General features: G+C 33.8%; 4 protein-coding genes and 1 long non-coding RNA gene across 9 annotated transcripts; all 5 read left to right on the forward strand.

The window, feature by feature from the left end:
• The first annotated feature begins 429 nt into the window (after positions 1 to 429).
• Positions 430 to 2,099, forward strand: LOC105796343 (putative F-box/FBD/LRR-repeat protein At5g22670). Its single transcript, XM_012626008.2, has 3 exons — positions 430 to 1,272; positions 1,363 to 1,506; positions 1,680 to 2,099. The coding sequence occupies exons 1-3, from the start codon at positions 430 to 432 to the stop codon at positions 1,941 to 1,943; spliced, it is 1,251 nt and encodes a 416-aa protein (XP_012481462.1). The 3' UTR covers positions 1,944 to 2,099.
• Positions 2,100 to 4,818: 2,719 nt separating this feature from the next.
• On the forward strand, positions 4,819 to 7,349 carry LOC105795564 (F-box/LRR-repeat protein At3g26922). Of its 2 annotated transcripts, none has more exons than XM_052627851.1 (3): positions 4,819 to 5,842; positions 5,932 to 6,102; positions 6,832 to 7,349. In XM_052627851.1, the coding sequence occupies exons 1-3, from the start codon at positions 5,012 to 5,014 to the stop codon at positions 6,952 to 6,954; spliced, it is 1,125 nt and encodes a 374-aa protein (XP_052483811.1). In that variant the 5' UTR covers positions 4,819 to 5,011; the 3' UTR covers positions 6,955 to 7,349. The 2 variants fall into 2 exon arrangements, with proteins under 2 accessions (XP_052483811.1, XP_012480716.2); XM_012625262.2 differs by lacking the exon at positions 6,832 to 7,349 and adding an exon at positions 6,276 to 6,739.
• A 2,700-nt stretch (positions 7,350 to 10,049) lies between these two features.
• LOC105796349 (uncharacterized) lies at positions 10,050 to 12,928 on the forward strand. Of its 3 annotated transcripts, XR_008194156.1 has the most exons (6): positions 10,050 to 10,401; positions 10,491 to 10,619; positions 11,935 to 12,047; positions 12,637 to 12,660; positions 12,747 to 12,826; positions 12,908 to 12,928. It is a non-coding gene; the product is annotated as an uncharacterized LOC105796349 (long non-coding RNA). The 3 variants fall into 3 exon arrangements; XR_008194155.1 differs by lacking the exons at positions 12,637 to 12,660; positions 12,747 to 12,826; positions 12,908 to 12,928 and adding an exon at positions 12,520 to 12,555; XR_008194154.1 differs by lacking the exons at positions 12,637 to 12,660; positions 12,747 to 12,826; positions 12,908 to 12,928 and adding an exon at positions 12,188 to 12,527.
• Positions 12,929 to 14,372: 1,444 nt separating this feature from the next.
• Positions 14,373 to 16,375, forward strand: LOC105796345 (F-box protein At4g22280). The gene is made up of 3 exons (XM_052627848.1): positions 14,373 to 15,515; positions 15,605 to 15,748; positions 15,915 to 16,375. Exons 1-3 carry the CDS (start codon positions 14,625 to 14,627, stop codon positions 16,170 to 16,172), a joined length of 1,293 nt encoding a protein of 430 aa, XP_052483808.1. The 5' UTR covers positions 14,373 to 14,624; the 3' UTR covers positions 16,173 to 16,375.
• Positions 16,376 to 19,597: 3,222 nt separating this feature from the next.
• On the forward strand, positions 19,598 to 22,669 carry LOC105795565 (F-box/LRR-repeat protein At3g59200). Of its 2 annotated transcripts, XM_052627850.1 has the most exons (6): positions 19,598 to 20,738; positions 20,828 to 20,971; positions 21,136 to 21,246; positions 21,726 to 21,776; positions 21,906 to 21,959; positions 22,222 to 22,669. In XM_052627850.1, exons 1-6 carry the CDS (start codon positions 19,851 to 19,853, stop codon positions 22,246 to 22,248), a joined length of 1,275 nt encoding a protein of 424 aa, XP_052483810.1. In that variant the 5' UTR covers positions 19,598 to 19,850; the 3' UTR covers positions 22,249 to 22,669. The 2 variants fall into 2 exon arrangements, with proteins under 2 accessions (XP_052483810.1, XP_052483809.1); XM_052627849.1 differs by lacking the exons at positions 21,726 to 21,776; positions 21,906 to 21,959; positions 22,222 to 22,669 and having other exon boundaries at positions 19,599 to 20,738; positions 21,136 to 21,508.
• Positions 22,670 to 23,141: the final 472 nt, after the last annotated feature.

Below are 23,141 nucleotides of genomic sequence, written 5' to 3' on the forward strand. Positions count from 1 at the left end.
CACACGCATTATGTCTTGTTCTTTTCTTCAGGAGATGCTGCGGGTTACATACTTCACACTCGATCAATTAAAAAAAGACATGAAGGAATAGTACAGGTAATAACTTTGAGATTTACTTTGTACATGTATTATATTGCACATTAGGTAAAAGTTAAGGGATCAATTTTGATATTAACCCTAAATCTTATATAAAGCTAAGAAAGTACGGCATTAATAAGTTTTTTGTATCTCAAGCGGATTCTACCAAAGGTAAGAGCTTTCCTTATCTTCCTTCCACAAATCCGAGTCGGTGGCTGTCACCGCCACCCACGGCCGCCATCAGAGTTCGAAGCCAGACATAAGCTAGTGAAGCGGAACCACAAAACAAAAGCGAAAAACTCTCCGGTTCCTATCGCCGGCCGTCGGACAGGTCTGCAGTTTTCTTATCTTATGGCGATGTGTTCCGAAGACAGAATCAGTAGTTTACCGGATCATATTCTTTGTCATATTTTGTCTTTCCTTCCTCTTAAAGAAGCAGTTCGAACCTCTGTTATTTCAACCAAGTGGAGATACCTCTTTGCTTCAATTTCTACCATTGAATTTGATGATAGTTTACTGAGTGGTTTGACTGACAGAAATGTTGACAGCTTCAAGAACTTTGTTGATAGGTTATTGAAATTCCCCGATCAGGTAAGTTTAGATTGCTTTAGGCTAAGTGATGGGATTTCATTGAATGATGAAGATCATGATTTTGATGTTTCTGGTTGGATATGTGCTGCATTGTGCCGTGGTGTTAAGGAAATTGATTTGTTCTTAGATTATTTTGGGTGTGTTCTCACTGTACCAGCTGTTTTATTCACTTGCCACTCACTGGTGACACTGAAATTGAATGCAGAATGTCGTAAGATTGATGTCCCATCTGACGTTTGTTTAGGAAATCTGAAGACTTTGCAGCTTAGAAACACTGTAGTTGACGGTGATTCCATTCATAGGTTAATTTCCAATTGCCATGTCTTAGAAGATTTGGCTTTTATTGAATGTCATCTTATGTATGCAAGTGCGCTCAATATCAAAACTCCTTCTCTTAAGAGATTGGTTTTAGATTTGGATGTGGTAGAATACGGAGATTTCAATAATGTGGTGGTGATTAATGCTCCAAATCTTGAAAAAGCCGATATTAGCATCTATCTGTTTGGTTTCAGTGATCGTGAAACAAGTGCAACTCATCTTATTCAAGGAATTATTCAAGGAATTTGCACTGTGCGGTCTCTGAATTTAACCATTAATGACCTGGTTAGTAAACTTAGTATTCATGTGTGATTTTCCTTTTTAACATCATATAATTTAACATTATATAATAGCCTCAAGTATTTTTGTGTGCAGATTTTCCGAACGTGTCGACTTCCTATATTTCACAACCTTATTAAATTTGAATATGGTGTTCTTGGTTCTAATGGGAGAGAAACTTGGCTTGTGGAGTTTCTACATTGTGCGCCTAATCTAAATACGCTTACCCTCAATTTTCTGGTATGAAGTCTTTTTCTGAGTACGTGTATTCGTTGCGATTGATTGTTTTAGTGTCAGTTATATTCGTAATTACGATAAACTTAAAAGAAATCGAAAGCATGTTTGGGATCAACTAAATTCATGGTACAAACCAAGTAACTTTTCTAAGTTTTCTTCTCTTGTCATGAGTTTAGGTTGTTGTGGAAACTCAATGGAAGGTTCTACATATGGAAGTTCCTTCTTGTTTGTCTTTGCACCTCAAGGAGATTAAAATTTTGAACTTTAAGGGAGACATGCGAATGTTTGAAATGATTAGTTATTTCTTGGATAATGCTATGGTCTTGGAAAAGCTCATGATAGGAATGAAATCCCTGTCCGAGACACAACAATCGATTGTCTTCAACCAATTACTGCAGTTACCTAAGAGTTCAAAGAAATGTCAAGTTGTGATTTTCTAGTACTGTTTTATGTTATGGCTAGAACTGATCAGTGTCTGGTTTGGTTTTGTATAGATGTGTTGTTTGAAATATACATTTGGTGTTAATATCCTATACAGTCACTAATGGCAATACTGAATATCTGATAGTTGGTTTATATATGTATTTGTGAATGTATATTTATGGGTATATATATGTATTGTAGCCAAAAATAGCCTTTGAAATTGATATGTAGCCCATGATTGGAAAAATAGAAACATATTTTAATTTGTAAGAAACAATCGTATGATATACCTTACACAACAAGCTCTGATAGGAAGAACATCAGATTGATTTGGAACTATTTGAGAAGAAGAAAAAGGGGAGCTCTCTAGTTATGGTGATTTGTACATTCTTACCAACAACAAAGAAGGCTTCCATTGTTCCTGTTATAGGCTAGCATTGGTTCAACACAGGCCATTGAAGATGAAGGTTTGAGAACTTGAGATTTTAGCCTGCTAGAATGCTGGAATTTAGCTTCCTTGAGACTGAAATGATGTTTAAGATCCCTTGATTTGACAATGGAACTCACACCATTGACTTCAATGCTTGCGCCTTACAGGTCAGTCAGTGTTGAGAATATCCAACTCTAAACTCGTCTCTCTGGTGCATTCCTCTGTCAAAATATCATCTGAAAGTTTCAGTGTTGCGTGAAAGAAATTTGGTGAAATTATCATGAAATTATGAGTGAGGTACTTTTACTAAAAAAAAGAGTAAATTAATCCTGTAGTATGAAGATTAAAGAGCAAAATAATCATCCCATTAAGAAAAAGGCTTTAAGTAACAGTAAAGACAGCGATGTCGTGCCCAAGAGAACCTAGCTCGGATACGAGATTGAAGAACAAATAGCTGACAAACGGAAAAATAAAATAAAATAAAAAGAACAAATAACTAACAGGAAGAATAAGACGCAAAGGGATGATGATTTATTCAATGAAATGAGTGCATATTTATAGGCTTAGCAAAGACCTATTTTTAGGCTAAACAAATTCACTAAAAATTTGGAAACAGCCAAACAAATAAGTAAAAAATAGCTAACAAATAAATAGCGAAAATATGAGGATAGACTTGGTCAATAAATGACCACGTGTTGACTTGGTCAATAAATGACTACGTGTTGATGTTGATATCTTCAACAGTTAGCATTCGCATAACCGACTAAAGAAAGTCGATCAGAAAGATAAAAAACAATCCCATACTCATAATAAGGGTGGATGCCATGATTGCAACACATGAAAGTAAAGCCCGCAACCAATTATTGCGGTTACTAAAGAGTTCAAAGAAATGTCTAATTGTAGTACTAAATTATCAGATTCTTTTGAAATGCAAATTCGGTTTTGAGTCAAACTATTTTAATTTAATAGAGGTTTGGATTTTGTTTTTGCATTTTTGTATTTTTCTTCTCTTATTTGCTAGCAACTTCATTTAATTACTTAAAATTTTTCATTTAAATTATTATTCAGTTAAAATAATTGATGTATGATTTTTTATTGTGCTCGCTTGTACGAATCAACAGCTATTTTTTTCCCTCAATTTTTCATAAAAATTAAGATCCCTGTCAAGCAAATTGTACTCTAATATGCTCCTATAATATTCACAATACATAATGACATAAATTTTTGGTAGAATTAACATTAAAGTCTATATACTAAGAGTTAAATTCATTTACATTTTCATTTTCATAAAGTAGGTTGGATAAAATTAAATTTAATATTTTGGTTTTTCATCGATTAAATAAATGTTTTTAGATTCAAACTAGATCGTTCGGTTGAAAATTTAATTGATTGCAGTATTGGTCTGAAGATAAAGGTCAAATCGATTGACCTATAAAGTGAAACAAATAATCAAGTTTAGAAAAATCGGTGAATTTTCTCTATTCTTTAAATAATTTATTTTTTATTTTATGATTTTTTTTAAACAAATAACCAATCTTAAACCTCTCGCCAATGCAAGTCCGGTCTGCCTTTAATCGTCGACAATGTATGATAGTAAGACTGTGTATCGGAGAGACGATACACATCTCCTTTGCGTGGCAGATGGTCCAGATTTAATGAATCGCTAACTATTGAAGAGAGGAGAAATTGTTATCTCTAATGTTTCCAACCTTGTGAATTCAGGTAATGCTTCCTCTTACCTATTATCTTACTATGAACATGTCTGCAAATGGTAAGGGTTGGCTGATGGACATAGGTAATCTGCATATGTAATGTAAGTTCTGGAAATTTGATCATCACAGAAGTTAAAAACTTAGGTCCTTTACGCTATGGCTTTTCTAGTCTAATATGAGAAATGCATATCAGGTTAATTATGCATCTTAGATAGCAAAGGCTTGTTGGATCGGGATATTGATCTGAAATAAGAGATTGGATTGTCTGACTTTAGAAATGGTATGAACCAATTGAACCGACCGTTGGAGTAAAAATCTTGAAAATCTTATTAGAACTTATCCTAGGCCAAAGTTGGGTTCAATCAAGTTTTTGCAATAACCTAAACTCACAAGAGAAAGAACAAGAGAAATGTTATTGTAATTGTGAATATCGAAAATAATCAATTACAATAAATACGAGTATTTAAACAAAATTTCATAATAAATCGAGAATAAGTGTCTTTAAATTGGACACACGCATTATGTCTTGTTCATTTCTTCAGGAGATGATGCGGGTTACATACTTCACAGTTGATCAATTAAGAAAAGACATGAAGGAATAGTACAGGTAATAACTTTGAGATTTACTTTGTACATGTATTATATTTCACATTGGGTAAAACTTAAGGGATCAATTTTGATATTAACCCTAAATCTTATATAAACCTACGAAAGTACGGCATTAACAATAAGTTTTTTGTATCTCTAGCAGCTTCTGCCAAAGGTAAGAACTTTCCTTTTCTTCCTTCCACAGATCCGAGTCGGTGGCTGTCACCGCTACCCACGGCCGCCATCAGAGTTCGAAGCCAGACATAAGCTAGTGAAGCCAAACCACAAAACAAAAGCGAAAAACTCTCCGGTTCCTATCGCCGGCCGTCGGACAGGTCTGCAGTTTTCTTATCTTATGGCGATGTGTTCCGAAGACAGAATCAGTAGTTTACCGGATCATATTCTTTGTCATATTTTGTCTTTCCTTCCTCTTAAAGAAGCAGTTCGAACCTCTATTATTTCAACCAAGTGGAGATACCTCTTTGCTTCAATTTCTACCATTGAATTTGATCGTTGTTTACTGAGTGATTTGACTGACAGAAATGTTGACAGCTTCAAGAACTTTGTTGATAGGTTATTGAAATTCCCCGATCAGGTAAGTTTAGATTGCTTTAGGCTAAGTGATGGGATTCCATGGGATGGTGAAGATCATGATTTTGATGTTTTTGGTTGGATATGTGCTGCATTGTGCCGTGGTGTTAAGGAAATTCATTTGTACTTAGATTATTTTGGGTATGTTCTCACTGTACCAGCTGTTTTATTCACTTGCCACTCACTGGTGACACTGAAATTGAATGCAGCATGTCGTAAGATTTATGTCCCATCTGACGTTTGTTTAGGGAATCTGAAGACTTTGCAGCTTAGAAACTCGGTAGTTGACGGTGATTCCATTCATAGGTTAATTTCCAATTGCCATGTCTTAGAAGATTTGGCTTTTATTGAATGTCATCTTGTGTATGCAAGTGCGCTCAATATCAAAACTCCTTTTCTTAAGAGATTTGTTTTAGATTTAAATGTGATAGAATTCGGAGATTTCAATAATGTGGTGGTGATTAATGCTCCAAATCTTGAAAAAGCCGATATTAGCATCTATCTGTTTGGTTCCAGTGATCGTGAAACAAGTGCAACCCATCTTATTCAAGGAATTTGCACTGTGCGGTCTCTGAATTTAACCATTGATGACGTGGTTAGTAAACTTAGTATTCATGTGTGATTTTCCTTTTAACATCATATAATTTAACATTATATAATAGCCTCAAGTATTTTTGTGTGCAGTTTTTCCGAACGTGTCGGCTTCCTATATTTCACAACCTTATTGAATTTGAAATATTTCACAACCTTATTGAATTTGAATATGGTGGTCTTGGTTCTAATGGGAGAGGAACTTGGCTTGTGGAGTTTCTACATTGTGCGCCTAATCTAAATACGCTTACCCTCAATTTTCTGGTATGAAGTCTTTTTCTGAGTACGTGTATTCGTTGCGATTGATTGTTTTAGTGTCAGTTATATTCATAATTACGATAAACTTAAAAGAAATCGAAAGCATGTTCGGGATCAACTAAATTCATGGTACAAACCAAGTAACTTTTCTAAGTTTTCTTCTCTTGTCATGAGTTTAGGTTGTTGTGGAAACTCAATGGAAGGTTCTACATATGGAAGTTCCTTCTTGTTTGTCTTTGCACCTCAAGGAGATTAAAATTTTGAACTTTAAGGGAAACATGCGAATGTTTGAAATGATTAGTTATTTCTTGGATAATGCTATGGTCTTGGAAAGCTCATGATAGGAATGAAATCCCTGTCCGAGACACAACAATCGATTGTCTTCAACCAATTATTGCAGTTACCTAAGAGTTCAAAGAAATGTCAAGTTGTGATTTTCTAGTACTGTTTTATGTTATGGCTAGAACTGATCAGTGTCTGGTTTGGTTTTGTATAGATGTGTTGTTTGAAATATACATTTAGTGTTAATATCCTATACATTCACTAATAGCAATACTGAATATCTGATAGTTGGTTTATATATGTATGTGTATGTATATTTATGGGTATATATATGTATTGTAGCCAAAAATAGCCTTTGAAATTGATATGTATCCCATGATTGGAAAAATAGAAACATATTTTAATTTGTAAGAAACAATCGTATGATATACCTTACACAACAAGCTCTGATAGGAAGAACATCAGATTGATTTGGAACTATTTGAGAACAAGAAAAAGGGGAGCTCTCTAGTTATGGGGATTTGTACATTCTTACCAACAACAAAGAAGGCTTCCATTGTTCCTGTTATAGGCTAGCTTTGGTTCAACACAGGCCATTGAAGATGAAGGTTTGAGAACTTGAGATTTTAGCCTGCTAGAATGCTGGAATTTAGTTTCCTTGAGACTGAAATGATGTTTAAGATCCCTTGATTTGACTATGGAACTCACACCATTGACACCAATGCTTGCGCCTTACAGGTCAGTCAGTGTTGATAATATCCAACTCTAAACTCGCCTCTCTGGTGCATTCCTCTGTCAAAATATCATCTGAAAGTTTCAGTGTTGCGTGAAAGAAATTTGGTGAAATTATCATGAAATGAGTGAGGTACTTCTACTAAAAAAATGAGTAAATTAATCCTGTAGTATGAAGATTAAAGAGCAAAGTAATCATCCTAATAAGGGTCGGTTCTTTATTACTTTTGAAAAGTGCTTTTAAAAAGTATTGTGGAGAAGTACTTTTGAGAAATGCTTTTAAAAAGTGCTTTTGAAAAAAAATTACTTTTGAAAAATTTGAGTGTTTGGTATTACTATCAAAAAGTGATTTTGAAAAATAAAATGTCTATTATAGATATGATATTATAAAATAATAAATATGTATTTAAATAATGTTTAAATTAGTTAATATTATAATATTTTAGCAAAATTATAAAAATAATTTATTATAACTTATTGTTAACATTTTAATATATAATATTAATTTTAAATATTTCTAAATAATTAATATTTATTATTTATTAAATTTAATTAGAATATATAAAGTATATTTAAATATTTAAATATAATAATTAAATATTTATAATTAGATATTGACATAATTGTATTATTTTAAAATTTATTTTTATTTTTAATTAATGCTTTTAACATATTTATATTATTTTATTTAAAATATATTTGAATATATAACTCATATTAGATATTAATATAACATAGAAAACAGAAATTTAACAAATTAAAATATTACATATATTTGAATTAAAGTTTTAAAAGGAATAATATTTATATACTAAATATAAATACTAAAATTTTAGAAGAAGACAAAGTTTAAAAATATAAATAGAAGTCAAAAGCACTTTTGGCAGATGGGGAAGTTAAAATTAAAAGTGTTTTTTTAAGTTGAAATTTTTTCTAAAATGATGTCTGTTCTTTATTGTTTTTCAGGGAAAAATATTTTTACTTGTAAAAGCTCATCTGAAAAGCAATAAAAAATACAGTCTAAGAAAGAAGCTTTAAGTAACAGTAAAGACAATGTTGTCGTGGGTGGTCATCAATGGTGGTAGGTTGGCTGGTGGGATCACCATAAAGAGTGGAGACATGATTATGGTTGGTCATCAACATGGATGTATTTATCAAACAATTTATTTATATTTAACACTTAACTTTTAATAATAGACAAAATAAATTTTTAAAGGGTAAATTACACTCAATGTCACTTAATTTTAAAAAAATCATAAAATGATCATTGAATTATTCAAAAATTTTTATTTAAGTTAGTGACTTTTTATAATTTTTTAGGTTAGTGACCAAAATATAAAGTTACTAATCATTTAGCGACATTGGGTGTAATATACCTTTTTCTTATTCAAATTCAGCAAAACAATAATCCAAATTCCTGTAGCTTAAAAAAACTCAAATTCATGTGTTAAATAATCGAACTAAATTGGATTGATTTTTAGATTTCCTCCTACAAACCTGAATAGACGAGGCTCACTTGACCCACGAGAATTGGCCCAATTCTAAGAATTAATAAAGAAGTTGTCTATTTAAATATGAGAAATTAAACTGGTTCAATTCTAAGAAGTTGTCTACCTAAATATGAGAAATTAAACTCGCCCAATTCTAAGAATTGATGAAGAAGTTGTCTACTTAAATATGAGAAATAAACTGGCTTGATTCTAAGAATTGATGAAGAAGTTGTCTACTTAAATATGAGAAATTAAACTGATAAGATTATGTAAAGGGAATATGTAATATGATAAGATTTGATTTTGTAATTTAAGAGATTATGTAAATCGCTTAATTGTATATATGCTTCGATCTCATCCTTAATTGTATATATGCTTCGATTTCATCCATCGATTTAATTCAATCTATATTGTTGATTTTAGGAAGTTCAATTATAAATAAAGAGTGTCCCCTCATGTTTCACATATGAGTGCATTATTTTTTTGGGACTATTCTATTCTTTTGATCAGATTGTGACACTAATGTTCTAGCCGCGTGACACTTACATACTTCATACTTGATCAATCAATACAGGTATTAAATTTGCCGTTTACTTTGTATATGTATAACATTGCATATTGGGTAAATGTTAAGGGATCAATTTTGACATTTAAGCCTAAATTTTTGTATCTCTAGCCGTTTCTACAAAGCAAAGAGCTTTCTCTTTTTTCCTTCCACAAATCCAATCCGGTGGCTGTCACCGCCACCCACGGCCGCCGTCAGTGTTCTCAGCTCAGCTTCCCAGACCTCCTCTATTCTCAAGTCCCCAAACTTTGCTCCGAAGCCAGACATAAGCTAGTGAAGCCGAACCACAAAACAGAAGCGAAAAAGTTCCGGTTCCTATCGCCGGCCGTCGCACCGGTCTGTAGTTTTCTTATCTTATGGCGATGTGTGTCGAAGACAGGATCAGTAATTTTCCTGATCATATTCGTTGTCATATTTTGTCATTCCTCCCCATTAAAGCAGCAGTTCGAACCTCTATTATTTCAACCAAGTGGAGATACCTCTTTGCTTCAATTTCTACCATTGAATTTGATCGTTATTTACTGCGTGGTTTGACCCACAGAAACGTTGACAGCTTCAAGAACTTTGTTGATAGGTTGTTGAAACTCCCCGATCAAGTAAGTTTAGATTGCTTTAGGCTACGTGATGGGATTTCATGCAATGATGGAGATCATGATTTTGATGTTTCTAGTTGGATATGTGCTGCACTGTGCCGTGGTGTTAAGGAAATCGATTTGGAACTACATAATCTTGGGGATGTTCCACCTGTTTTATTCACTTGCCACTCACTGGTGACACTGAGATTGGATGCAAGAGGTTGTAAGATTGAGGTCCCATCTCAGGTTTGTTTAGGGAATCTGAAGACTGTGCAGCTTATACACTGGGTACTTTTTCGGTGATGATTCCATTCATAGGTTAATTTCCAATTGCCATGTCTTAGAAGATTTGGCTTTCATTGAATGTTTTGTTGAGAATGCAAGGGAGCTCCATATCCAAATTCCTTCGCTTAAGAGCTTGGTTTTACATTTTATTGCGAGACAAGACCGAGATTTAAACTATGCGGTGGTGATTGATGTTCCAAATCTTGTTTATTTTCGATATAATGCGGCAATAGTTGAATGTTACAGTCATATGAAGTCCCTAGAAAAAGCCGATATTTGCATCTATGGCTTTCATTCCAATTTAAGCATTGATGCAACTCATCTTATTCAAGGAATTTGCAATGTACGGTATCTAAGTTTAAACATTCATGAAGTGGTTAGTAAACTTAGTATGTGTGTTTATTTTCCCTTTTAACGTTATATGGTATGACATTATATAATAGTTCCAAGTTTTTGTGTGTGCAGATTTCCGGAACAAGTCGACTTCCTATATTTCACAACCTTATTGAATTCAAATTTTGTGGGAGAGAAACTTCGCTTGTGCAGTTTCTACATTGTGCGTCTAATCTAAAGACCCTTATCATCAAATTTCTGGTATGATGTTTTTGTCTAAGTACATGTGATTTATAAATTAAAAAAAATTGAAAGCATGTTTGAGATCACCTAAATTCACGGTACAAACCAAATAATTTTTCTTATTTTTTTCATGAGTTTAGGATTTTGAGAGAACTCGATGGAAAGCTTTAAGTATAGAAGTTCCTTCGTGTTTGTCCTTTCACCTTAAGGAGATTGAATTTTCATGCTTTGACACACATATGATTGAAATGGTTAATTATTTCTTGGATAATGCAATGGTTCTGGAAAAGCTCATAATAAGTATGGATCTCTTGACTTTGATACAGAAAGCAGAAGCAGCAACCAATTATTGAAGTTACTAAAGAGTTCAAATAAATGTCTGATTGAGATTTTGTAGTATCGAAATTATCAGATTATTGTGAAATGCAAATTCAGTTTTGAGTCAAAAGATTTTAATTTAATAGGAGTTTGGATTTTTTTATTATTCCCAATAAGTTAAATAAAAGTTTCAAATAGTTCAATGATTAAAAGAATACTTTTGAATAGTTCAAATACCATTTTAGAACTTTTCAAAATTTAATAACTAAAATGTATAGTGACTTTGGATGTAATTTATACAAAACCAAATCGGGTACCAATAAGTTCTAACCATAACATAAAATAGTATCAAGAGGCCCTTCTATTGTAAGGTAACATCGACAAGAGGCTGAAAATCCTTGCCAAAAATTGAACTGATTGAGGTATTGGCCCAAAGATAAAAGGTTGAATCGATTAACCCGTGAACTGAAACAACTAATCAAGCTTAGAAAAATCGGTGAACTAGTTGAATTGTTTTTCTCTATTTTTTAAATAATTTATTTTTATTTTTGAATTTTTAATAAATTTTAAATATATATAAATTAATATATATATGGAGGTACTTAAATTTGACAATTTGTATATATTTGGTAGTTAACTTTTTAACCTAATTGATATCTAAACTTGAAAAGCCATAACATTGTTAAAATACATTGATGACCAATAACATGATAATATATGATATTATCATATTTTAACACGTGACAAAAATAAAATATTTAAAATTTATAAATAAAAATTACCACGTATCAAAATATATGAAACTACACTACCACATGTCCTAATGATATTGGTCATTAGTATCACGTAATAAAGTACTCAAAAATAAATTTAATTAAAAAAATAGAAACCCAGCAAGCAGCATACGCTGGGATCTATTGCTAGTAATAATTAAACAACCATTTCACAATACCATCTCTGTTTTGTTTCTTGCATGCTTGTTCGTTGACTTGCTTTCTTGACTACTGGGAACCAGGAATGACCGAAGCCATAGAGGTGGCTTTGTCCAAGGCTATCTCTATCATCGAACACCTCTCCAATCCAGTTGATACTTTAAAGTTTTAGTCATCCTTGATGAAACCAATGCTGGTAAGTTCCTAAAATTTTGTTCTTGTTTTTCCCTTGTCAGAAAATCTTTTGTTCAAAAGCCATGTTCTTTTCCAAAAAGTAGATTAATTGTATGTTTCTGTACCTTATATGCATAATCTTTGCTTTGTCTTTTGTTTCAGTTTTGTGGGGGCAACAAATTATTATTAGCTTGTATTCAGCTTTTTGAAGAACCTGAGAAGTTGACTTAGGAACTAATATGGACTGGTTGAACCAACAAATGGTTGAAATGGAATTTTTATTTTGAAAACTTTGGTCAAAACCTTACTAGTTCAAACAGTTGTTTTAGGTTCTGTAAACTGATTCGTTGTTCGATTTGTATCCGAAAATCTGCCTATTCTTATAATGTCTCGTTATAGTTTTAGTCCAATGAACATATAGTTGATAAATCTTTTGTTTTTATACCATGTTTAAGCACAAACGTTGCTGACATGGATCACGTTTTTGTTTGAAGTTGTTTGAGATTAGAGCAACAAAGATATCACTGCACAAATAATTTCTGCTAACATTTCTGGTGGTATGGTTCTTGCTTCCGCTTACTCACACGAGCTTCCTTGTTATGGACTTGAAGTCGGTCTTACAAACTATGCTGCAGGTAATGTTACTTATTTCACCTGGATTGTGCATTGATAAATCAGTTTCGTGTCATATGGCTTCTTCTTTTTTGGTATATTTGGCCAGCTTATTGCACTGGATTACTTTTGGGAAACCGTGTCCTTAACTTACTTGAAATGGACGATGAATATCGAGGCAGACTGGAGGTATTATACATATACGATCATGCTACCGTATATCTGGTTTATTTCGCATAGTTTCTTTATTGAAGGTTTGTATATTTCTAGGCCACCGGAGAGGATTTCTCGGTTGAACCAACTGACACAAGGAGGCCTTTTCGAGCTGTCCTCGATGTTGGACTGATCAGGACAGCAACTGGAAACCATGTTTTTGATGCACTAAAGGTATCATAAAAATCGAATTGCAAGTTTACCTGTTTTAGGTAAGGCTGTTGGGTGTTGGCTTATTGGTGTGATTCAGAGTGATCATTTCATTTCATTTTTGTTGCGAACTGTTCACTTTTGTAACATGATCGTTGTTAGTTTGTACCGTTTTCCATTAGTATTTCGGCGTGTAGCTTTCCTTTGAGTTACCCTTTTCTTTTTAAGCTTGGATGGGGCTAAGGAGACCACTTCATAGCTGAAATATTTATGCATGCCTTTTAAGCATTCAATTTTCAATTTTCGATTTTGGCCTAGAGTTCAATCGTTATTGTTAGTTTGTACTGTTTCCCACTAGTATTTCCGTGTATAGCTTTCCTTTGAGTTACCCTTTTCCTTGTATGCTTGGATCGGGCTAAGGAGACCACTTCATAGCTGAAATATTTATGCGTGCGATCAACTTGAAGAAGCTGACGTATGAGGAAAGGAAAGCTAAGTTGATTGAACGATTACACACACTTAATGCCGCTGCCGGTGCGGATTCCGAAGACGATGATTGAATGTAGGATGCTGATTTCAAAAATACTGAACTTGTTTACCTGCTTTTAGTCAAATCAGGGGTGGTGGTGATGTTCCATTATCTTCAAACATCAGTTCATCACAGAGAGGCTAAATTCCTGTATTCTAACAGGTTAAATCCCAAAGTTCTCAAACCTTCATCTTCAATGGCCTGTCTTGAATCAAAGTTAGTTGCCTGTAACAGGAACAATGGAAGTCTTCTTTGATGCTTATAAGAATGTACAAATCTCCATAGCTTGATGTTCCTTTTCTCTAATAGCTTCTTCTGTAATGTATATCACTTCAAACATATGTGTATCTCCTTGAATTGAAATGATAAACAAGAAGAAACTTCTCTTGGTAAAGCCTTCAATCGAGTTTACGCAACAGCCTAAGCTCATGTGCGAAAAGAAGAGAAATGTTATACGGTTTGTAATATGAATTTTGATGATCTCGAACATGTTTTTCATTTCTTTTTAAGTTTATCGTAATTGTAAATATAATCGACACTAAACTAACTAATTGCTTGTAACGAATACGAATACTTGAATCAAACTTTATACAGATCGATAATAAGTATCTTCAGATTAAGCACAGATATCATGTCTTGTTCATTTCCTCTGGAGATGATGGGGCTTACATACTTCTTACTTGATCAGTCAAGAAAAGACATGAAAGAATAGTACAGGTATTAAATATGAGATTTACTTTGTATATGTATTATATTGCAGATTGGGTAAAAGTTAAGGGACCAATTTTGATATTAACCTTAAATCTTATATAAAGGTATGGAAATACGAAATTACTTGTCTCTTTCCACATTTAACACTAATTTTTTGCATCACTAGCCTTTCTACGAAAGCAAAGACATTTCTCTTTCTTCACCGCCACTCACGGCCGCCGTCAGCGTTCTCAGCTCGGCTTCCCAGACCTCCTCTATACTCAAGTCTTCAAAGTTTGCTCCGAACCCAGACATAAGCTAGTGAAGCCGAACCACAAAACAAAAGCGAAAAACACTCCGGTTCCTATCGCCGGCCGTCGAACAGGTCTGTAGTTTTCTTATCTTATGGCGATGTGTGTGGAAGACAGGATCAGTAGTTTCCCTGATCATATTCTTTGTCATATTTTGTCATTCCTTCCCATCGAAGAAGCAGTTCGAACCTCTATTATTTCAACCAAGTGGAGATACCTCTTTGCTTCAATTTCTACCATTAAATTTGATGGTTATTTAATTAGTGGTTTGACTGAAAGAAATCTTGACAGTTTCAAGAACTTTGTTGATAGGTTATTGAAATTCCCCGATCAGGTAAGTTTAGATTGCTTTAGGCTAAATGATATTATTTCATGGAATGATGAAGATCATAATTTTGATGTTTCTGATTGGATATGTGCTGCACTGTGCCGTGGTGTTAAGGAAATTGATTTGGACTTAGAGAATCTTGGGGATATTTTACCAGCTCTTTTATTCACTTGCCACTCACTGGTGACGCTGAAATTGGTTGCAGTAGGTTCTGAGATTAAGGTCCCATCTGACGTTTGTTTAGGGAATCTGAAGACTTTGCAGCTTATAAACTCGGAATTTGTAGGTGATTCCATTCATAGGTTAATTTCGAATTGCCATGTCTTAGAAGATTTGGCTTTTATTAATTGTGATTTTGAATATTTGCGTGAGGAGGTCAATATCCAAAGTCCTTCGCTTAAGAGATTGGTTTTAGTTTTTGATCTTGTAGAATTCGAAAATATAGATTATGTGGTGGTGATTAATGCTCCAAATCTTGTTTATTTTCAATATACTGATACAGTAGTTAAAGGCTATACTTTGACTAACATGAAGTGTCTAGAAAAAGCCCATATTAACATCTGGGAAAGTGATTCCATTGATTGTGAAACAAGTGCAACTCATCTTATTCAAGGACTTCGCAATGTGCGGTTTCTAAGTTTAACCACTGATGAAGCGGTTAGTAAACTTAGCATTCATGTGTGATTTTCCTTCTAACGTTATACAATTTAACATTATATAATAGCTCCAAGTTTTTGTCTGTGCAGATTTTCCTAACAAATCGACTTCCTATATTTCACAACCTTATTGAATTCGAATATGATAGTCATGGTTTTGATGGGATAGAAACTTGGCTTGTGGAGTTTCTACATTGTGCGCCTAATCTAGAGACACTTACCCTCAATTTTCCGGTATGAAGTCTGTGTCTAAGTTCGTGTGTATTCGTTGCAGTTGATTGTTTTAGTGTCAGTTACATCCACAGTTATGATAAAGTTAAAAGAAATCGAAAGCATGTTCGAGATCACCTAAATTCATGGTACAAACCAAATAACTTTTCTTCTTTTTTCATGAGTTTAGGATGTTGCAGGAACTCGACGGAAGGCTTTACCTATAGAAGTTCCTTCTTGTTTGTCATTTCATCTAAAGGAGATTGAAATTTCATGCTTTGAGACACATATAATTGAAATGGTTAGTTATTTCTTGGATAATGCAATGGTTTTGGAAAATCTCATAATCAAAATGAAGGGCATGACTGTGACACAGAAAACGAAAGTCATCAACCAATTATTGCAGTTACTAAAGAGTTCAAAGAAATGTCTAATTGTGATTTTGTAGTACTGTTTTATATTATGGTTAGAACTTATCAGTGTCTGGTTTGGTTTTGTATAGATGTGTTGTTTGTAATATATATTTCACTGTTAATATCCGATACATTCACTAATCGCAATAGACTATACCTGATGGTTGGTTTATATGTATGTGTGTATGTATACTTGTGTATATAATGTATTTTAGCCGAAAGTAGCCTTTGAAATTGATATGTAGCCCCATGATTGGCAAAATAGAAACATATTTTAATTTGTAAGAAACAATCGTATGATATGCGTTACGCAACAAGCTCCGACAGGAAGAATATCAGATTGATTTGGAGCTATTTTAGAACAAGAAAAAGGGGAGCACTCTAGTTATGTGGATTTGTACATTCTTACCAACAGCAAAGAAGGCTTCCATTGTTCCTGTTATAGGCTAGCTTTGGTTCAACACGGGCCATTGAAGATGAAGGTTTGAGACCTTGAGATTTTAGCCTGCTAGAATACAGGAATTTAGCTTTCCTAGGACTGAAATGATGTTTAAATGATGCTTGCGCCTTACAGGTCAGTCAGTGTTGAACATTTTTTGAAGGCTTTTGAATGGTCAGATTCTTGTGAAATGCAAATTCGGTTGAGTCAAAATATTTTAATTTAATGGGGGTTTGGATATTTTTTTTTTTTTGCATCTATGTGGCTGAAAATTATAAATTTTATAATCTAATCCATCTTTCTTCTCTTATTTGCTAGCAACTTTTGATGTATATATGGTGTTCTTGTGATTGAATGTCACAAATATGCTAGCAACTTGTGATTTTATAAAAAAATTAAATAATTTAATGATTATTTTATAATTTTTAAAAATTTAATGATTAAAATGTATATTTACTAAAAATTTAGTAAGCTGGGATGTAGTTAAAACCAAATGAGGTACCAATAAGTTTTAACCATATCATAAAATAGTACCAAGAAACCCCTTCAGTGTAACATAACACCAGTGTAACATAACATCGACAAGAGGCTGAAGATCTGCCAATCAAATTTTGCTCTAATACGCTCCCATAATATTCACAGCATAATGACGGAAATTTCTTGGTAGAAGTATCATCAAGGCCTTTTTACTAAGAGTTAAATTGTATTTTCTTCTTTTATTTAAAAAATAAGTAAATTAATCTTGTTATATTAGATCAAAAAGCATATTGGTTATTTTGTTAAAAATATCATCCCTTTGCTGACGACTTATAAGAATCAATTTTTAATAGTAGGAATGAATGATAAATGAAAATTTAATAAAAAGACCAATTTACTTTTTAATTTAACATGTAAGAACAAATTTACTTATTTTTTAAGTAAAGGGTCAAAATACAATCTAACTCTTGGTAAAAACGCCTTGATAATACTTTTCCCAAATTAATTTTGAGATGATATTTTGACAGAAGAATGCACCAGAAGTCCAGAGATGAAGATGAGAGTTGATATTATCAACACTGACAGACCTGTAAGGCGCAAGCTTTGGTGTCAATGGTGTGAGTTCTATAGTCAAATTAAGGGATCTTCAAACATGATTTCATTCCTAGAGAATCTAAATTCCAGTATTCTGGCAGGCTAAAATCTAAAGTTCTCAAACCTTCATTTCCAATGGCCTGTGCTGAATCAAAGCTAGCCTACAACAGGAACACTGGAAGCGTAGTCTTTCTTTTGGTTACAATACATATATATATTTATGCATATAATTTTATTTGAATTACTTGGTAACTGCAATAATTGTTTGCAGACTTTCCATTACCGTCTCCCAGACAGGGTTCACATCCTTATCATGAGCTTTTCCAGTACCATTGCATTATCAAAGAAATAAGTAATCATTTCAAACAAACAAGAAGGAACTTGTATAGGTAAAACCTTCCATGGAGTTTCCACACCATCCTAAACTCATGAAAAAAGTGATTTGGTTTGTACCATGAAGTAAAGGTGATCTCGAACATGCTTTTGGTTTCTTCTAAGTGTGAGGGTAAGTGTCATGGCAAGTAAATGAAAGAGCTGGTGAAGTGAGAACATCCCCAATATTAGCTAAATGTAAATCACTTTCCTTAACATCTTGGCACAAGGCAGTCATTCCAAGAAATCCCATCACTCAGCCTAAGTCAATCTGAACTTACCTGATTGGGGGATTTCAATAACCTATCAACAAAGTTGTTGAAGCTGCTAACATTTCTGTCAGTCAAACTTCAATGCGTTGCTATCATATTCCTTATTGCAGGAGGTGGAGCAGGATCAATATGGTCGCATTACAACATGTAAGATGAATGATTTAGTTCATGATCTTGCAAATCCATTTCTCATATTAGACAAGAAAATGTTGTTAATGGGGTGAGATTGTGGCACTCTTTGTTCTTCGAGTCTAGCTCCATCCGTGCTGTAAGGGACTTCAAAAGCTTACGAGTTCTTATTTTTTGTGAGTCTCCTTGTCACTCTCTATTGGCAGGCTAAAGCATTTAAGGTACTTTGAGATTTCAAGAACTTACATATGTAGATTACCAAAGTCATCGGGCAGCTCTACCATTTGCAGACATTCAAGATTATTTGGTTATCAAGGGTGCTTGCCTCAAGGGACGGAACTACTTCTTCCAGTTACTAACCAATTTGGTCTGTTCTGCTTGAACTATGTAAGGTGACATCCAATCATCCATGTCGTAATAAACTGACCAACCTGTGAAGCACAAGCATTGGTGGTGTGAGTTCCATAGTCAAATCAGGGGTGGTGATGTCCCAGTAGCTTCAAACATCAATTCATCACAGAGAGGCTAAATTTCAGTATTCTAAGAGGCTAAATCCCAAAGTTCTCAAACCTTCATTTTCAATCGCCTGTCTTAAACCAAAGTTAGTAGTAGCCCTTAACAGGAACAATGGAAGCCTTCTTTGCTGCTTATAAGAATGTACAAATCTCCATAGCTTGATGTTCCTTTTCTCTTACAGCTTCTTGTGTAATGTATATAATATCAAACATATGTGCATCTCCTTGAATTGAAATGATAAACAAGAAGAAACTTCTCTTGGTAAACCCTTCAATATAGTTTTCCCAACAGCCCAAGCTCATGAGAAAAAAGAAGAAAAATGTTATCTGGTTTGTAACATGGATTTAGGTGATCTCGAACAGGTTTCCATTTCTTTTTAAGTTTATCCTAATTGTGAATATAACTGACACTAAGCCAATCAATGGATCGCTGATAAGTATATTTAGATTAGGCACACATATCACGTCTTGTTCATTTCTTCTGGAGATGATGGGGCTTACATACTTCATACTTGATCAATCAAGAAAAGACATGAAAGAATAGTACAGGTATTAAATATGACATTTACTTTGTATATGTATTATATTGCACATTGGATAAAAGTTAAGGGACCATTTTTGATATTAACCTTAAATTTTATATAAAGGTACGGGAAAACGAAAATAGTCATCTCTTTTCACATTTAACACTAAATTTTTGTATCCCTAGCTGCTTCTACGAAAGCATTCTTCACAGCCACTCACGACGGTCGTCAGCTTTCGCAGCTCAGCTTCCCGGACCTCCTCTATACCCAAGTCTTCAAAGTTTGCTCAGAAGCCAGACATAAGCTAGTGAAGCTGAACCACAAAACAAAAGGGAAAAACAATCCGGTTCCTATCGCCGGCCGTCGGACAGGTCTGTAGTTTTCTTACCTTATGGCGATGTGTGTGGAAGACAGGATAAGTAGTTTTCCGGATCATATTCTTTTTCATATTTTGTCTTTCCTTCCCATTAAAGATGCAGTTCGAACCTCTATTATTTCTACCAAGTGGAGATACCTCTTTGCTTCAATTTCCACCATTAAATTTGATGGTTCTTTAATGAGTGGTTTGACTGACAGAAATGTTGACAGCTTCAAGAACTTTGTTGATAGGTTATTGAAATTCCCCGATCAGGTAAGTTTAGATTGCTTTAGGCTAAATGATAATGTTTCATGGAATGATAAAGAGCATGATTTTGATGTTTCTGGCTGGATATGTGCTGCATTGTGCCGTGGTGTTAAGGAAATTGATTTGGACTTAAAGAATCTTGGGGATACTTTACCAGCTCTTTTATTCACTTGCCACTCACTGGTGACACTGAAATTGGATGCAGTAGATTCTGAGATTAAGGTCCCATCTGACGTTTGTTTAGGGAATCTGAAGACTTTGCAGCTTAGAAACTCGGTACTTTTCGGTGATTCCATTCATAGGTTAATTTCCAATTGCCATGTCTTAGAAGATTTGGCTTTTATTGAATGTGGTTTTGATAATATAAGTGAGGTCAATATCCAGAGTCCTTCGCTTAAGAGATTGGTTTTAGAGTTTGATGTGACAGAAGGCAGATATTTCAATTATGTGGTGGTGATTAATGCTCCCATTCTTGTTTATTTTCAATATCATGCCGCAGTAGCTGCAAGTTATACTTTGAGTACCATGAAGTCCCTAGAAAAAGCCGATATTAGCATCTATCAGTTTGATTCCATTAATAGTGAAACAAGTGCAACTCATCTTATTCAAGGAATTTGCAATGTGCGGTCTCTAAGTTTAACCACTGATGCAGCGGTTAGTAAACTTAGTATTCATGTGTGATTTTCCTTCTAACATTATACAATTTAACATTATATAATAGCTCCAAGTTTTTGTCTGTGCAGATTTTCCTAACTAGTGGACTTCCTATATTTCACAACCTTATTGAATTCAAATATCTTGGTGTTGGTTTTAATGGGAGAGAAACTTGGCTTGTGGAGTTTCTACATTGTGTGCCTAATCTAAAGACACTTACCCTCAATTTTCCGGTATGAAATCTTTGTCTAAGTACGTGTATTCGGTGCAACTGATTGTTTTAGTGTCAGTTACATCCACAATTACAATAAACTTAAAAAAAATCGAAAGCATGTTCGAGATCACCTAAATTCATGGTACAAACCAAATAACTTTTCTTCTTTTTTCATGAGTTTAGGATGATGCGGGAACCCGATGGAAGGCTTTACGTATGAAAGTTCCTTCTTGTTTGTCATTTCACCTCAAGGAGATTGAAATTTCATACTTTGACCCACGTATGATTGAAATGGTTAGTTATTTCTTGGATAATGCAATGGTTCTGGAAAAGCTCAAAATAAGTACGGCTGCCCTGACTTGGAGTCAGAAATGGGGAGCCCAAATCAAATTATTGCAGTTACTAAAGCGTTCAAAGAAATCACTAATTGTGATTTTGTAGTCATGTTTTATATTATGGTTAGAACTTATCAGTGTCTGGTTTGGTTTTGTATAGATGTCTTGTTTGTGACATATATTTCACTAATGGCCATATAGTATATCTGATGGTTGGTTTATATGCATGTGTGTATGTATATTTATGTAGCTTTTGAAATTGATATCTTAACCATTGAGGAACCGGATAGTTAACTTTGTTTTTCATGTCAGTGCATTGAGTATTGAATATCTTAACATTGTATAATAGTTTCAAGCTTTTGTATACAACTTCTCCAAACGAGTCTCGATCCAGTGATTGCATGTCATAACCTTGTTGAATTGTAATTTCATAATAAGGGTGCTGATTGGAGAGGAACTTGGCTTGTGGAGTTTCTACATTGCGATCTGGTATGAAGTCTTGTTTAAGTATTTGTATTCGTTGCAATTTACATTCACAAAAAAAGAAAAAATAAAAGAAATCGAAAATATGTTCACAAACCAGATAACATTTCTCTTCTTGTTTTCCATCGAGTTTAGGCTGTCACGAAAACCAGATTACTTGCCTCTGCATGTCAAGTTCTGTGGTCATCTGTAAGTGTCCTAATTTGATCTCCATTCCAATATATGGCATATCAGAAAATCTATTGTTCAAAAGCCATATTCTTTTCCAAAAGTACATTAACTGAATGTTTCTTTTCGAATCATTTCTTACCCGCATGTGATTTTATGATAAACAAAGTGAAACATCACTGCATGCGATTTCCATTTATGCATGGTTTAACAAATGTTCCGATTTCTGGAACTACTTGTTCCAGTGACTAACCAATTTGGTCTGTGCTGAGACTCGGCATAGGGTGTCATCCATGTCGTAATAAACTGATCAACCTGTGAAACACAAGCATTGGTGGTGTGAATTCTATAGTCAAATCAAGGGTGGTGATGTCCCATTGTCTTGAAACATCAGTTCATCACAGAGAGGCTTAATTCCAGTATTATAACAGGCTAAATCCCAAAGTTCTCAAACCTTATCTTTAATGGCCTGTCTTGAACCAAAGTAAGAATGAAAGTACAAATCTCCATAGCTTGATGTTCCTTTCACAGCTTCTTGTGTAATGTATATCATTTCAAGCATACGTGTATCTCCTTGAATTGAGATGATAAACAAGAAGAAACTTCTCATGGTAAAGCCTTCAATCGAGTTTTCCTAACAGCCTACACTCATGAGAAAAAACAAGAGAAATGTTATCTGATTTGTAACTTGGATTTAGGTGATATCTAACATGGTTTTCTTTTCTTTTTAAGTTTATTGTAATTGTAAATGCAACTGGCACTAAAACAATCAATTGCTTGCAACGAATACGAGTACTTAAACAAAACTTAATACTAGACCGACGATAAGTGTCTTTAGATTAGACACATTATAATCTTGTTCATTTCTTTTGGAGCGGCTTATGTCACGGGCCAATGTGCAAAGTTTGTGATTATTGCATAAAATGCGTCTTATGGAGGTCAATCTGTTGGATAGGGTTTAAAATTGTTACAATTTAGCCATTTGTAGATATACTACGGCCCTCTCAAAAATATAAGTAGGTCACCCAAGATTTAAGATTTTTGTAATTTTCACTTTTGTGAATATACTATAGCCCTCTAAAAATATAAGTAGGCCCCATTTAAAATTATTCTTGATAAAATAAAAGGAAAATCTTCTTAAATAAGTTAAATTATTCATGATAACTTTTAAATAATATTTTGTTAAATAATAATTTAATATTT

This window comes from Gossypium raimondii, chromosome 3 (genome assembly GCF_025698545.1).
Source record: "Gossypium raimondii isolate GPD5lz chromosome 3, ASM2569854v1, whole genome shotgun sequence".
In the NCBI taxonomy this organism is placed as follows: domain Eukaryota; kingdom Viridiplantae; phylum Streptophyta; class Magnoliopsida; order Malvales; family Malvaceae; genus Gossypium; species Gossypium raimondii.

Coding starts and splice junctions, on each gene's coding strand:
- LOC105796343 (XM_012626008.2), top strand. CDS start 430: ATGGCGATGTGTTCCGAAGACAGAATCAGTAGTTTACCGGATCATATT. Junction 1,273..1,362: donor ATTTAACCATTAATGACCTG/GTTAGTAAACTT, acceptor TTTTGTGTGCAG/ATTTTCCGAACGTGTCGACT. Junction 1,507..1,679: donor CGCTTACCCTCAATTTTCTG/GTATGAAGTCTT, acceptor TCATGAGTTTAG/GTTGTTGTGGAAACTCAATG.
- LOC105795564 (XM_012625262.2), top strand. CDS start 5,012: ATGGCGATGTGTTCCGAAGACAGAATCAGTAGTTTACCGGATCATATT. Junction 5,843..5,931: donor ATTTAACCATTGATGACGTG/GTTAGTAAACTT, acceptor TTTTGTGTGCAG/TTTTTCCGAACGTGTCGGCT. Junction 6,103..6,275: donor CGCTTACCCTCAATTTTCTG/GTATGAAGTCTT, acceptor TCATGAGTTTAG/GTTGTTGTGGAAACTCAATG.
- LOC105796345 (XM_052627848.1), top strand. CDS start 14,625: ATGGCGATGTGTGTGGAAGACAGGATCAGTAGTTTCCCTGATCATATT. Junction 15,516..15,604: donor GTTTAACCACTGATGAAGCG/GTTAGTAAACTT, acceptor TTGTCTGTGCAG/ATTTTCCTAACAAATCGACT. Junction 15,749..15,914: donor CACTTACCCTCAATTTTCCG/GTATGAAGTCTG, acceptor TCATGAGTTTAG/GATGTTGCAGGAACTCGACG.
- LOC105795565 (XM_052627849.1), top strand. CDS start 19,851: ATGGCGATGTGTGTGGAAGACAGGATAAGTAGTTTTCCGGATCATATT. Junction 20,739..20,827: donor GTTTAACCACTGATGCAGCG/GTTAGTAAACTT, acceptor TTGTCTGTGCAG/ATTTTCCTAACTAGTGGACT. Junction 20,972..21,135: donor CACTTACCCTCAATTTTCCG/GTATGAAATCTT, acceptor TCATGAGTTTAG/GATGATGCGGGAACCCGATG.